Source organism: Drosophila pseudoobscura, chromosome 4 (assembly GCF_009870125.1).
Source record: "Drosophila pseudoobscura strain MV-25-SWS-2005 chromosome 4, UCI_Dpse_MV25, whole genome shotgun sequence".
Taxonomy (NCBI): Eukaryota; Metazoa; Arthropoda; class Insecta; order Diptera; family Drosophilidae; genus Drosophila; species Drosophila pseudoobscura.
This window is the reverse complement of record NC_046681.1, coordinates 16,018,640-16,033,228: the sequence shown is the minus strand read 5'-3', so window position 1 is coordinate 16,033,228 and position 14,589 is coordinate 16,018,640. Positions and strand designations below refer to the sequence as shown.

General features: G+C 42.7%; 2 protein-coding genes across 3 annotated transcripts in view; one reads left to right on the top strand and one right to left on the bottom strand.

Annotated features, from left to right (window-relative positions):
• Nucleotides 1–14,589, top strand: part of LOC6902426 (discoidin domain-containing receptor 2-like) — a 156,446-nt gene that overhangs the window by 126,816 nt on the left and 15,041 nt on the right. The window lies entirely within an intron of this gene.
• Nucleotides 6,520–7,314, bottom strand: LOC6902422 (dopamine N-acetyltransferase-like). The gene has a single exon (XM_002133320.3). It carries the CDS (start codon nt 7,297–7,299, stop codon nt 6,640–6,642), a length of 660 nt encoding a protein of 219 aa, XP_002133356.2. The 5' UTR covers nt 7,300–7,314; the 3' UTR covers nt 6,520–6,639.

Below are 14,589 nucleotides of genomic sequence, written 5' to 3'. Positions count from 1 at the left end.
ATGGCATATCTTTGATCTTAATAGTAGTTTGCTTTGACAATTTTTTACTTTTCGGGCAACAGAAGAGGGTCGGCGGAGGGTGGAGGAGGGAGTCCCCGCAAAGCATTTAATGTGATTAATTAATTTAAAGTTCTGGTCTCCAGGGAGTGGAGAGTGGAGCGGAGAGTGTGGTGACTTCTCCCTAAAATTCTCTGGAACAAAAAAGAACAAACATTTAGAGAAATGTTTATATTCGAGAATAGAATAGACAATGAGAATATCCTGGTAATTATGGCCTCCTATTGGGGAGCTTTTGATATAAGAAGTCCTTAAGGTAGCCCTCAGGCAGGTTTTAGTCTGGTTTAAAGATAGAGATAGACATGGAACAGTGGGTTCTTTGAGCCTAGAGGCAAACCTTATCTGCTTAGCTTCTCTGGGAGAGAGAAGGAAGGAAATTAGAGGGTCTGCCTTATCTAGAAACTTCATTTTGTATTCATTTTCTCCATCTTCAAGTTTTAAACATCGAAAGATGCAAAACAAACGGATTTTTCTCTTTTAAATATATTTTAAAATATTTTCCAACTAAAATAATCATTAAAAATCCACCTGAATGAGTGAATCTATGCATCCATTGATAATAATCAGGAATATATATGCTATATCCCTTCGAAAAATCTGTCTTCTGTTGAAAAACACCTCCCAGAATGCCCCTCCGAGTAGTGCATGAATATCCCCTCTACGCCCTCCCTCTACCAGGTATTGTTAATGTTAATAATGTTGTTTCGCTTCCTCCTCCACTAATTGCCTTCAATCAAGTGTCGCCAAAAGGGCAGGGACCTCCGTGTCAAGGCACCCGTTGACAGTGACACTTGAAAAATGTCCACCAAAAACAAAAAACAAAAAACAAAACCCAGGGGAAAATATGAAGAGATACGAGAGGTGGAGGAGGACCACAGGCCTACCGCAAGAAGTTATGAAAAATGAACATAAAACCCGGCCCGAAAATACAGAGATACTCCCACTCCCACTCCCTGTCGTCTTTGTTTTGTGCGAACCCTTTGAAAAATGGTCTGAAGAATCAGCAGGTGACAGTCCGCTCTAAGGTACAGTACCCGCCAAAGGCTCTGTGTGTCCATTCATCAGGCAAAAGGCTGGAGGGAAGACGGCGACCATTTGACGAGTAACTTAATAAACAATCATCAGGCGGGCACAGGCCAGGCCGTAAGGCCGTAAAGCGGTAATTATATGACGGTAGATGATGTTATAATGAGTGCCACAGAGACACAATACATCAAGCGAGTGGCAGGCAGGGAGGGAGGCAGGGAGGCAGGCAGGCAGGCAGGGTCTCAGGTCCTTGTTCCTACTTCCTTCTGTTTGTTGTTTTTTGGCTTGTGATAATTGAAAATGTTTGTAATTTTCACTGTCCTTTCTTTGGAGCTTTCTCCCTCTCCCTCCCCCCTCTCTCGCTCTCCCTCTCCCTCTCTCTCTCTCTCTCTCTCTAAAACTTTGCACTTTTATCTGTTGCAAAACTTTTGTTGGACTTTTTCCCTTACATTTTTTTCCCCCGTTTTTGTAGAGCATTTTCCTTCAGCTTTTTCTGTTGTGTGGCGGCGGCCTTCTTCCTCTTCTTCTTCTCCTACTTTTTGTGTGTGTGGGGGGGGGGAGGCATTTTCCTTCGCGAAAAGTTTTGCGACAGTTTAGGGATTAGGAGGCGCCCCAAAACGTGGCAGAGAGCAACGGACGGGCAAAGTTTCAGGTCATGTCCAAAAATTTAAGTGCTGAAAAATTTGCTGGATTATGTGGCAGTTGATGAATTTGTTGCGCGAGTGGGAATTAGACGCTAATGTTTGTTCTTTCCAGCGTTTTTTTTCTCCCCCCCCAAACCCCCCCAACCGCCAAGAGAGCAATGCACTAATAGATTTGTCAACCAGAGAGAGAGAGAGGGAGAGAGTGCTGTGGCATGTGGTTTCAGAGTGTGGCAACCTCAACAAACGCATGGAAAAACTTTTGATTATCATGAAAACCCACGAGTAAACACTGTCAGGCTGTCAAGCATAGAGGAGCGGCATAGGTGGTTTCTCTGGGCTGGGAGATAAATCTAGGCCTGGCTATTATTCTTGGCCCGCTTTTGGAGGCCTGTAGACGATAAGGAATATTCTTAGAAAAATGAGAGCATATTTGAGGCAAGTTTTCTTAAAGTTTGGGCATTTTTGTAGATTTATTTTAATGGAAGAAAATATATTTTTTTTTTGGGTTCTTAGGGCAGCCATTTCTTTGCGCAATTTTTGTAAATTCTCCTATTCGTAGAAAATCTATTCATCTGTAGAGTTCTTCTTTCTTCACGTTTTTTCCATCTTTTGAGGGGAATTCCCACGCATAAATCTAAGGCAAAGGTCCGCCCTTCTCTCTCTCCAAATTAAACCCCAAAATCCCCCTCGGTGGCCCACAATTTCCAAGCAATTACCTTAAACACCGAATCACTTTGATTTCGCCTTCGCTTCCTTTCTGGCGATCCTGCGTAATCCTTCTTTCGGCGCATTAGCTGCAACAATTTGCTAAGCTCCTACTTCAAACCCTGGCAGTGGAGGAAAACACCAAATAATCACACAACCAATCCTTTCGGCAGAGCCTGTGAGAGATGGCAGCACAAATATGTGTACAGGACCGCCCGAATGCATGCAACACATTGCCGCAATCAGGTGGCAGGGGCACACGGATACAGATAAACTTCAAAAGGCGACCGAAAAGCGGCTTAAAACTTCGCTCTTGGATGGAACCTCCAGGGTTCCCAGGGGGTGGGGGAGGGGGAGGGAAGGAAACTCTATGACAACATTGACAAAAGAGCCCGCGGATGAGGGCAGGCTGGGCGCACAGGATGAGCACAAATTAAGCATTGCCATGGAGGTGATGCCCGTGCCCCCTCCACGCCCCCCTCCACCACCCCCCTTCGTCCAAGAGATGATTGATTGAGCTTTTAGTTAAATTGCGCAAGCGACCAGCCACATGGCTCTGTGTCCTCCTCTGTGTCCTTCCTTGCAGCGTCTTCGGGTGGAAACTTCCGCTGTCCACCCCTTCGTTTACCCTTCCTTCAGCGTTTGCTAAACTTTGGCCACGTCGTCGGGGGCAACACACAGCTTCGGGCTTACGTCTGGGCCCCTAGTTCATCGTACCCCCCTCTCTCTCTCTCTCTCTCTCTATCGCTGGGACTCATCACATAAGCCTAAGCCGCCAAGTTGGTTGCATGGTTGCATGGTAGCCAGAGGCACAAGGGAGGTGCCCCCCGAATAGGATCTTTGAGAATGAAGGACCAACAGTTTATATTGGGTTATGCAGAGGCTGAGAAAGCGACTTCCATTGCAGTTGGATATCTATGGAACACCTCTTACAAAGGAATAAAATTCAGATCCATTGAAAAACATTTTATTAGTTCTTTGGTTAGGGAAAATTCCCAAAAATCCTAGAGAAATGGAAACTATATCGAATTAATGCCAATTCATATGAATATTTAGCCCCGAACTCCTAAAACCAAATCAAAAGAAAGAAAGACTTGAATAGGATAGAAATTCGAACCGATTCATGTCTTCCAATTTCTGCTAATATTTTTTTCTATCTATCCCCCTCGTCCTTTCTCCACAAATCTATGAAATAGATATATTTAATATTATATTATATTTAATATCCCATTTTCCTGTAACTTTTGATAACATTCCAGCGAATAATCTAGAGATTTCCCAATATAAATCCAAAGGAAACATTATAAAAGGTCATAGGACAGAAAATCTTATCAAACAATACCCTCAAGATACAAATACAATATTGCTTCGAGAGTAGAAATATTAAAACGAAATTGGAAAGCAGTTACATTTTGACATTAATATAAAAATATTGCATATTTATATTAAATAAATTTAATTTTTAATAGAAATATATATTTGAAATTTAAAATTAATATATATTTTATAAACTTAAGGAACTAATATTTATAGCCCAATACAAAGAAAACGATGAATTAAAATTTGAATTAAACCTTAAATTAATTTAGCATCAATTTCAAAAAAATTAATAGCAATATTTATTAAAGGAGATCATAGAAAAAAATTTAATGGAAATAAATAAATTAAAATTCCGTTCTTTAAAAATGCGAAACTCATATAGCTCCATATATATTTTAATCGAAACAAAAATCATTTTAGTTTGAATTCTCGTCTTTCATAAGGAAATGTCAATTAATTATTTAATGGAAATCTCCGAAAAAAATTAAGAGCGAAATGTAGAACAGTTTACAGTTTACAGATTGCCCAGTCCTTTATAAACTTCATAAACTCTGCATCCTTTACCCTATTTCTGGTGTCTCTATAAAACCCTGGAAATTCTCTCATTTCCCCAATTAAATTCCTTTAGTTTCCGCCCAAAACTATTCCTTTAAATGAACCAAGAACAAAGGCAGACCAGGGGACTCCGCCAGGTTGCAGCCAACTTCAGATTCAGTCTGCTGCCAGGATCTCTTCCCCCCTCTCTCTCTCTCTCTCTCTTCTGGGGACAATGACTGTGTGGAGGCAACACCGCCAACAGCAACAACAACAACAGCGATGAAAATATAATTATGTCTGCTTTCTGCAATTATTTCAATTATAAACACAAGCTGTTGCATTTTCCCCAACCAGGAAAAAGCAAAAAACAAAAAAAAACACACCAAACAATGAAAAGATGTTGCCGTTGGGCGCATAAAAAATCATCTTGCACACTTTTTCCAGTGCATGATGCCAGGGGGGGTAGGGGGGTTGGGGAGGGGGTTAGGGGGGGAACGTGAGTAGTAGGACAGAGTCTTGCATAAAATGAGCACATTAGCCCTAAAAGCAGAGGCAGCAGGCAGGCAGCACATAAACTGTGCAAATGCCAGAGAGAACAAGAGACAGGGAGAGGGCAGGGGAGGGGAGGGGAGGCAGAGTAGGCAGGAGTGAAAAGAGAAGAAAAAGAGAGTCAAGAAGGTGTCGGACTGTGCAAAGATGATGGAGGCAGACAGGGACAGGCACAGAGAGAACGAGGATGGGATGGCAGGTCGGTGTCCCTCCACTAGTGGATGCAGGTCCCTCGAATGTAAGGGGTATCCATGGGTATATCTGACAGAGTGCCAAGGAAGGGAATGTTTTTGGTATTCCACTATATTCTATTCTAATATATTCTGAAAAGTAACCAAAAAAAACGATAGCAAACCCCTCAAAAAAACACTCCAATAACATGGAAAACAGGAAAAATATCAGCTCTACTTTAACTCAAGAAATAAACAGCCCCTAAACTAATTAACTAACTAAACACTTACTAATAAACACTAAAGACAGTTTTCTGTACAAAAAATATTATTTTATAACATTTTATAGGAGAAAAAATGCTTTGAAATATTATAATTACCAAGAATATTAAATAAATGCTAAATAATTTCATTATTATTTGCAAAAATATTTTTATATATGTTATTAATATTAATTAATATTAATATATTAATATTCTTTCAAATAATATTGGTAATAATAATATTTAATTATAATTATAATATAATAATAAATTAAATAATAATAATAAAATAATTAAAATAAATTGCTAAATGCTAAATATTAATTTATTTTAATTTATTTTGGGAAAAATAATATAAATATTCTTGAAAAAATAATAATTATTATTTGGCGGGCATTGAGGTCTTCGCCTAGAAAAATATAAATATATTTACACGAAAATAATAATAGTAACAATAATGATAATTGAAAAATGCCTCCCACATAGAGATATTGATGAAAAATCAGCTGAAAATTCCTTAATTTTCCGCATTCCATTATCAGGAATTATTTAACAATAATGTTATAAATTTTTAATTAATTATTCAGATTATTAAAATGTTTAAAAATATTCAATTTATAGTAATACAATTTTTGTATTCATTTTTATTTAAATTAATTTTAAATATTTTTATTGATTTTTATAAATATTTCAAGGAAATTTCCCTCCCAAAAACATCCAACTTTCCCTCGTCTTTTGGGTATCCCTTAGTCAGGCCTACCCTTGTCTGCTGCTGCTGCTGCTGCTGCAGCTTTTGCTGCCACTGCTTGTTGCATATGCATGTGTCTGTGGACTCTGTGGCGTCTGTGGCGTAATGCGTGAAGTCTGGACAGACCAAAGAGGAGCATAATTACTATATAAGCTGAAGCGAGAGCTGACTTTTGATGGGAGATTTCTACAGAGTCCTTTTTTGTTTCGGGGTTGCATTCCTCTCTCTCTCTCCCTCTCTCTCGCTTTCTGTCTGTCTGTCTCTATTTACTCCCCTTTGGTGTTATTTTTGGCTCACGTTTGCAGCAACACAACAGCAAACATTTCTCGAGTTTATAATAAAACTTTTACTATGACAGTAAAATTTTAATGAAATCACTGCAGGACCCAGCAGAGCAGAGAAAGGGAGGCCATTCGCTTGTTGTTTGGAAACGTGTAAAGTGGCCCAAGAGGGGGGGGGAGACTGTGCGGCAGGGGAAAAGGAGAAGTCAAGAGGAAAAATCTAGTGACTTGATTGTTTGTTCTGGCAATTTGTTGCACATTTTTTAAGAAAGGGGAATGCCCGAGAGGGGGGGAATTATCAAAAGAAAATTCTAAAAATTATTAAATATTTATGAGACTTCACAATTGAATGACCATCACCCGAAAGTGGGTATGCGGTGGCGCTGGCTTAAATATCACTCTTCCTGCGTTATCCTTGTAGTCCTGGTAGGACAACGAGTAGATACACTCCATGCCCAGGGCCGCCTTCTGTCGCGCCGAGTAGAAACTCGTGCAGTAGGCGACCATCAGGGGGAAGCCCTTAGCGCGACCCACCTCCATCAGGGCGGCGGCGAGGCGGGAGCCCAGGCCCTTGCCCCTCATCGAGGCAGCCACATTGGTGATGTGCGAGTAGAGGACACGCGAGACCCCGTACCGTTCGTACAGATTCACTTGGCCCTCGACTTTGGAGGACAGGCGGCAGATGCGACCCCAGGCGTGATCCTCCATCTTTTCGGCCTCCTCTCGATGCCTCTCCACGTCTTCGGGGCACTGGGCCCCCGCCAGGACAAAGCCCACAAGGCGTTCGCCCTGGAGAGCCACGAGGCACGTCTCCTGCCTGATCATCGATAGATGATACTCATCGTTATCCTCCTCGTTCTGCAGGTGCACTGGCTCCCCCGTGGAGCTGCCCAGCGGTTCCCCCGTGAAGAAGTGTTCCTTCATAAAGGGTTTCACTGCCGCGTAGTCCTTCTCGGTCATCGTTCGTATGGAGATGCCATCTTTTCCGCTTGCCTTCATTCTGTATCTGCCGATCCACTGAATGGGCTTTGCTTTCGGCCTTCCATTTATATATCATTATTTGTGGCTTTATCTACACAGAAGTGTGGAATCTATAAAGGTTTATATCTGCGACAAGTACTCTATAAAGATAAATGTTACTTTGTTTCTTGGCAATAAAACACACAAATTGTGCAACAGATAGGAACCCCCATGCACCCCTTTCCCTTTCCCCAATCATAATCTAAATCAAATCTCTGCCTCATAAACTCTCCCAAAAAGCTAAATAAAGGGCCACACAGATAGCCCCCCAAAAGCCTCCAAAAGGCACCGAATTAATTTGCATTATTAAATCGCATGCATAAATCGCGGGCACACAAAAGGGTGGCCATATTTTTGTACAATGCGATAATTAAAACATCCCCAAGGATCTGCGAGAACTAATTGCCGGGTGTGCCCCGCGCCCAGCGCCCCGCCCTGCCCCGCACCCCATCCGTCGATTGCCATTTGCGAGTGTTATAAATAAATAAACAAATGAAAGGGCAATCCGAAAACGAAACCAAACTCCACCAGCAAGGGCCGTATTTTTTGTGCCTCAACATTTATACTCTACCCGAAAGCTACAGAAATTCAGACGCCACCATTAAGTATAGAGTTTTTTATAATCCTCCATGAGATTATAAATTAAAACTTCACCATCAGCTGCAGGATTAAACTACGGAAATTCAGTCGACACCATTAAGTACAAAATTCTTCAACGCCGAGTTAGCGAGTTCTTCAACCTCCCCCATCAGCTAGAGAAATCTTCAACCTCCACCATCAGCTAGCGAATTCTTCTACCTCCACCATCAGCTAGGGAATTCTCCATATTAATCCTCCACGATCAGCAATCAAATTCTTCAACCTCCACCGTCAGTTACCGAATTCTCCATACTTCTGCTTCAGCTTCCATATTAATCCTCCACCATCAGCTATCAAATTCTTCAACCTCCACCATCAGTTAGCGAGTTCTTCAACCTAGACTATCAGCTACCGAATTCTCCATATTAATCCTCCACGATCAGCTAGCGAATACTTCAACCTCCACCATCAGCTAGAGTATTCATCGACCACCACCATCAGCTACAGAATTCCCTATACTCTAACACACGCCACCATCAGCTATCGAATTCTTCAAGCTTCTGTTTTAGCTTCCAAAATCATAAAACTCCACCATCAGCTACCGAAATTCTAAGGCCAACCACCATCCAGCCTCATGCATAAATTATTAACAAGTGTGCGACTGTCGCCTTAATTTATGCTTTAAAAATTTTTCTTCCTTTTTTTCGGCTGCTGCTGCTGTTGCTCCTTTTTATTTCGTTAATAACGAAAAGCGTGAAAATTGCGGGAAGGACAGCGAGGAAGGGAGTGAAACGCACTAATTCAATAATTTATGCACATTTTTGAATGCATGAACGCATCGGTCACTGCCCAGAGGGCGAGAGAGAGAGTGAGAGAGAGATAGAGGGCCACAGGGCAGAGGGCAGCCACTTGCAAGGATTCTGGAAATCCTTTTTTCCATGATTTTAATTAAAAGTTAAAATCGTGCAATTTTAGAGCAAAGCCCGTATCGAATTTTGGATGCCCTGAAAGGGGAAAAAAAATCTAAAATTATCAGAAAAATATTTAAAGGAAAAAGAAAATCTCTGGATTTTTTGGGATATTTTTAAAAATGGTAAATTTAATATTTTCTATGCATCATAAGAGATGCAAATAATATCTATATAGAGAGCGGAAGAGAAAGAGGGGTGGGAGGGAGTGGTTAATTTTTGGCTGCCCCAACGCCTCCGCCTCCGCCTGTGTCTCCGCCTGCGTCTCTGCCTCCCCTTCGGAGTGCGTTTCAAATTGAGCGGATTATATTTAATTACAATTTTTCGGTGGTGCTGTGAGGAAGCCTCGAGGGGTAGTCCTTACAAAGGATCTACACACCCCACCCCCCCCACCCCCCAGCCCCCTGCCTTCCGTGCCTCTTGACATGCGTGTGTGCATTGCATTTGTAAGGGTTGTTCCTTTGTCCCCGTTTCCGTGGCATAGGGGGTGGTCGGGGGGATGCGGCGCGTAAATGAAAAGTAAACCTTTATGCAACGCTGCGGGCGGCATGCAATCTGCCACCGTGCCAGGACGTATCAAGCCACCCAAGTAACCCCAGGAGTAACCCCGCACCCCCGCACCACCCACCACCCACAGCCATTCGTTGCGCGCACGTGTTCCATGTGCATCATTTTCTGCATATATATCCTTCCATTTCGGAGGCACATATCCCTGGCATACTCCTGGCATACTCCTGGCTTCTCCTGTTGCGCCGCTGCCTCTCGGAATTGGTGGAATAATTGGATTTAGTTGTCGTTAAGTTCTGGACTTGATTATTGTCCTTCTCCGCCTCCTCCGCCTCCACCTCCTCCTTCGGGCAGGCAATGCAATATGTTGGCCGTCGGATGGTTGCTCTGGCAATCCTCCAGCCAGCGGCCGCATCGTGTGGCACGAGCACGCGCGTGTATTTTGATGCGGTTTGTAATGGCAGTCGTTGATGGGTGGGATTCTCCTAAGCGGGGGTGTGGCGGGGTGGCAAGAAAACCTCTTAGGGCAAAGGTTAATTAAATTTAATGCCCAATACTGAATGCTAAGAGCCCCGGCCTCACGGTTTTTGGTCGAAGATCGAATGAATAAAAACTGATTTATGGCCAAAGCAAAAGGTTTTCCGATTTCAATTGGTTTCTGGGACAGCCAAAAGATTGATCTATATTTTTATTTAAAAATCTCTTTATTTTCCACCTTTTAATGAGTGTCCAGGGCAGCAGGGGTGGGGAGGGGGGCCAGTGAAACTCTGTTGGCCAGAGAATTATTTACAAAGCAATTACGCTTAAAGCCTCCCCCTTTCCGCTCCTCTTAGAGAGGGGGGGAGAGTGGGAGAGCAGGGGGCGCCCCTAATTACTTTGGAAAATTGTGATCAATCATACGATAATATAAATGTGTGTTTCCACCCACCCACCACATCTCTGCCCCCCTTCCCCCCTCTGCAGAGGCAAAACCAACAAACACCTCGGACCCGAACTCTGGCTCTAAAGCCAATGGCTAAAAGCGTTTTCTGGCTTAATCGTTTCATGTCGCGCGACAAGTCAAAGTCAACAGGACTAGGATTTCCAACGGGGGGTGCGGGGGCGGGGCAGTGGTTGCACCGATTAGAGATGGCAGCGTGTCACGATGGAAGCCAGAGGCTCCTCCCTCACGACTGTCAGGCCCTCCCCCACCGCTAATTTCTGATGGGGGGGGGGGGGTGTAGCCGTGTGGCATTGTTAGATCTGTGTGCAGATTAGCTGCCGCAGCGCCGCACCGACGGAAACAGCTGCTGCCTTCGCCATTTGGAGGGGGCTGGGGGCTGGGGCCTTTTAGTCATAATTGCAAATCAATGACGGAGGAGAAATTCATTTCAAAAGGCCACAATCCATGCCCCACCGCTTGCCCAGCAAAAAGCGTTACCAAAATTTCAATTCGTTTCGACAAAAAGCCCATAGACCGATGCCCGATGCCCGTTGCCAGTTTTTAGGCGATTTACGTTTTAAATGACCAACGCAATTAGGGGAACGGATAACGGCATAATTATTAATGTATGTATTACAGCGGGGGGGCTCGCACAGGGGGCACAGGGAGGGGGCGGGGCCTGCCATTGTGTATGGGCTGTAAATATAATTGATTTAATCAAACAATGACAGAGATAAATTACAAACAGAGACGGGGCGTGGGAGAGAGAGAGGTGAGGGGGGAGGTTGATTATTTTAAGGACACGTTAATAAAGAAAAACAAAGAGAAGGAGTAAACGGAAAGCCCAACATTGGAGAGGGTTTGGGAGAGAGAGAGATAAGAACCTATTAAAGCCATGCACGGCCCCCCCTCACCACGCCACTGCTCTCGTTTTCCCCTGTTCTCCTGTGGCCCTTCGCCTACTTTTTGCATCAGTAATTCCCCCATTCCCTCATCGCTAATCGACATAATTGTGACGCTGCTCTAAATACTCTTTTTCCGTCCCATCAGCAATCGGAATCGAAGGCCCTCTTTCCTTCCTTCTCTTTTCTCTACTCGAAATACAGTAGAATCTCAAAAATTATAACTCTCACAAATCTGAATTGTCCCGAAATTAGAACCGGCTATTACAGGATATTGAACAGGAACCACAGGATCTAGTTTAAGGAATTTTTTGTATTGCTTTTGGTTTTATTTGTACTACAAAATGTTTAATTAATTTTTCTATTTTTTGTTAAGGCTGTATTATATGCATTAAACGCTTTAACATTAGAATCTATGGTTCTACTTTCTAGACCTTTATTCGTGATTTATTTTTTTTTTATTTATCTAATCTCAGACGTTCCTAACGTTCAAATAACTTTAAAAAAAAACCAGATACCGCCGTAGGCTGGCCAGAATTCACCCAGTGGACCTGCCCAACAGTATGATCTAAGTGGAGCTCTACCCTAGAAACCTGAAGAGATAATTAAACCAAATAATATCCTCCTCCAAATTTTTCGACATTTCGAAATTTTTTAAATCAATGTAATTTTTTCCTGCGACAACAACAGTTTGTAAGAGTGACATTACTCTTTAAACAAAAATACAAAATACAATCCTAATTAAAATAAATTTAAAAATATAAATTATTGATTTTATTTAAAAAAAAAATGAAATAATAATAATACAAAAATTTAAAATTTTGTTCTAATAATTGAATGTGTTAAATTAATACATACAAATTTTTTTGTTTAAAAAAAAGCCGAGTAACTATTGTTTTTATTATTTTATAATTTATTATAGAAAAAAAACATGTCCAGAAGTGGTTCTAATTTATGAAATTCTACTGTAATTTGTTTATAAATTCATACACCATAAATATTCAAATTTAAATCAGAAATCAGAGGAGGAGGCTAATCCTGGCTTCCCCATCAAGCACTTATTTATAAGCAACCCCCTCTACCGTCTCCCTTCATAGGCATCACTGTACGATAGGGCCCTCCACCATCAGTAATCGAGTAAATTGTTTCATAAATATGCAGAAATATATATGCATCAGACATCAGTAGTGGAGGAGGCTGCCTTGCATTGCCTTGGGTCCTTCCCCATCAAGTATTATATTTCTATGCTTTTTCTTTGCATTCCCCTGAGCCATCTCCCGATCTACCCTGTAATCGAGATCCCATCAAGTATCCCATTTGCATATACATCGGTGTACGATGCTCCACCATCAGTAATCGAATTAATTATTACATATATCGGATATCACTAGTGGAGGAGTTCTACCCCATCCCCCAAGTTCCCCATTTACATGGTAATAATTTATTAAAATGTAATTGTTTATGGCATATTATGGCCATTATGGAGGCGGCTTTCATTTATTTTAATATCCCTTCAATCAGTCCGCCCAGCCCAGCCCTGCCCTGCCCCTCTCCCTCATCCTGGGGCCCCCTTCTGTTTTCAATCAATTGTCATTTGCATAAAATCAACATTAAAATGGCGGCGCGTTGCCCCCAAAAGTCCATCACCTACGGCGGAAAATTTTAATTAAAAATTGCACAAAAAATTGCAACAGAACATGCACAACATTTTTCCCGTAGAGGGGGGTGGGGGGAGGGAGGTTAATGATTAAAGGGGGTGGGGTTTGCTTGGGGAAAAGTGAAAGTCACTAAATTTTGAAAATGAAAACGCAGCACAGCCCAGAGTTGGGCAATAAATTTTCCCAAGAAAAAGAAGTTGAAAAATATACGAGTACACACGAAAAATGCGCATAAATTAAGCGGGGGAAAAACTTGGAAAATGCAACGATCCAGAGAGGGGGGGGGGGGGGTGTCACCTAAAGCACTTGCCACGCGGCAAGTAGTTAAAGTGAAAGCAGGAGAGAGAAGCGCCTACCATTTGCATAAATGCAAATTTTCACCTGGCTTCACCCCAGGGTTCATCACTCACTCACGCGGCAAAAGAAGTGCCCCAGAGCTAAGCCAAGCCCCCTCCCCCCCCGCCATGCACTGCTCGCACTAATGAAGTAACTAAAGAGGCGTGGCGCCTTTAGATGGGAGATCTTGGGGGCGAGAGAGAGAGAGAGATAATCAGGATCGTTTGAATATTCAACAGCGGGAAAAAACTCATTAGACAAAGGCGGAAAAGGGGTTTTCTTTTGAAATCTACACAAGTGGCATATCGATGGGATATTAGCTCCCCCTTGCGCTGCCAGATTCCCCTTAACGATTCCGATTACGACATTTATGTTTATGGCAAACTTTAATTCCAATTCCCATCAAAGCAACGAATGTCCTGCCCCAACAGCAACGACAAGGTCTGCCCATTAGGGGGCATCGTAGGGGAATGCACATTCCCAAAGTCAATCAATACGTTTTGATAGAGAAACTACTTCCGGATGGCTGCACATTATTTCCTGCTGCTCTGATGGCCTCCGAAGAAGAGAGCAGAGATTGTCCCGCCGTCCGACAGTGTCATGGCAACGTCATGTCCATGTCCTGTGGAGCAGGCAGGAGCTCCTGCCCCTCCCCTGCGGATGGAAGCTGATGCTAAAGCACGACAAGGAGTACGTTACTCCCCATTTTATTTGCTCGCATCGCGATGTCAAGGGTTAAATGGATGCACCTGCACCCGGACCCCCACCTTAATTTGACCTTTATTGGCGTTCGTTGCCTTGCAACATCCTCTGATCACATTTCACAGGGGCACGACGGGGTGGGGTTCCCTTCTCTCTCTCTTTCTTTTTGCGTATGCGTTGACATGTGAAATTGTTGCACAAGTCTCCAGGCGATGTTTGCTCTGCTGTTTGTCAGGGAGGATGTGCACGGGTCCTGGCAGCAGCAGAACCGAGGGCTGCGACGGGGGCTGCCACGGGGGCTGCGACGGGGGGGTGTTGATGTTTTAATTAATGGCCAATATGTCAACTGCATTCAAATAGGTTAAATGGCTGCCAATCTCCCAATCTCCCCATGGAAATTAAGATAAAAGTGTGACAGTGCCAGCAAATGGCAGCAGCAGCAGCAGCAAAAGTTGTTGCACAATATTACATGCCACATGGGGCAACAATGATCGAGTGGAATGATTGAATTGAGTGCTGGCTCAAATTGAGAGCATTTCGATGAGGTTTTTGGATGGCAAATGAATTTTACGAGTCACTGAAAGTGTCTAGAAATTCTAGGAAATATTTTAAATATGTGCAAATTCTGGGAAATCTCTTTGAAGTATTTTTGGTAAAAATTTCACAAAGGTCTAGAAATATATGAATATTTAAAT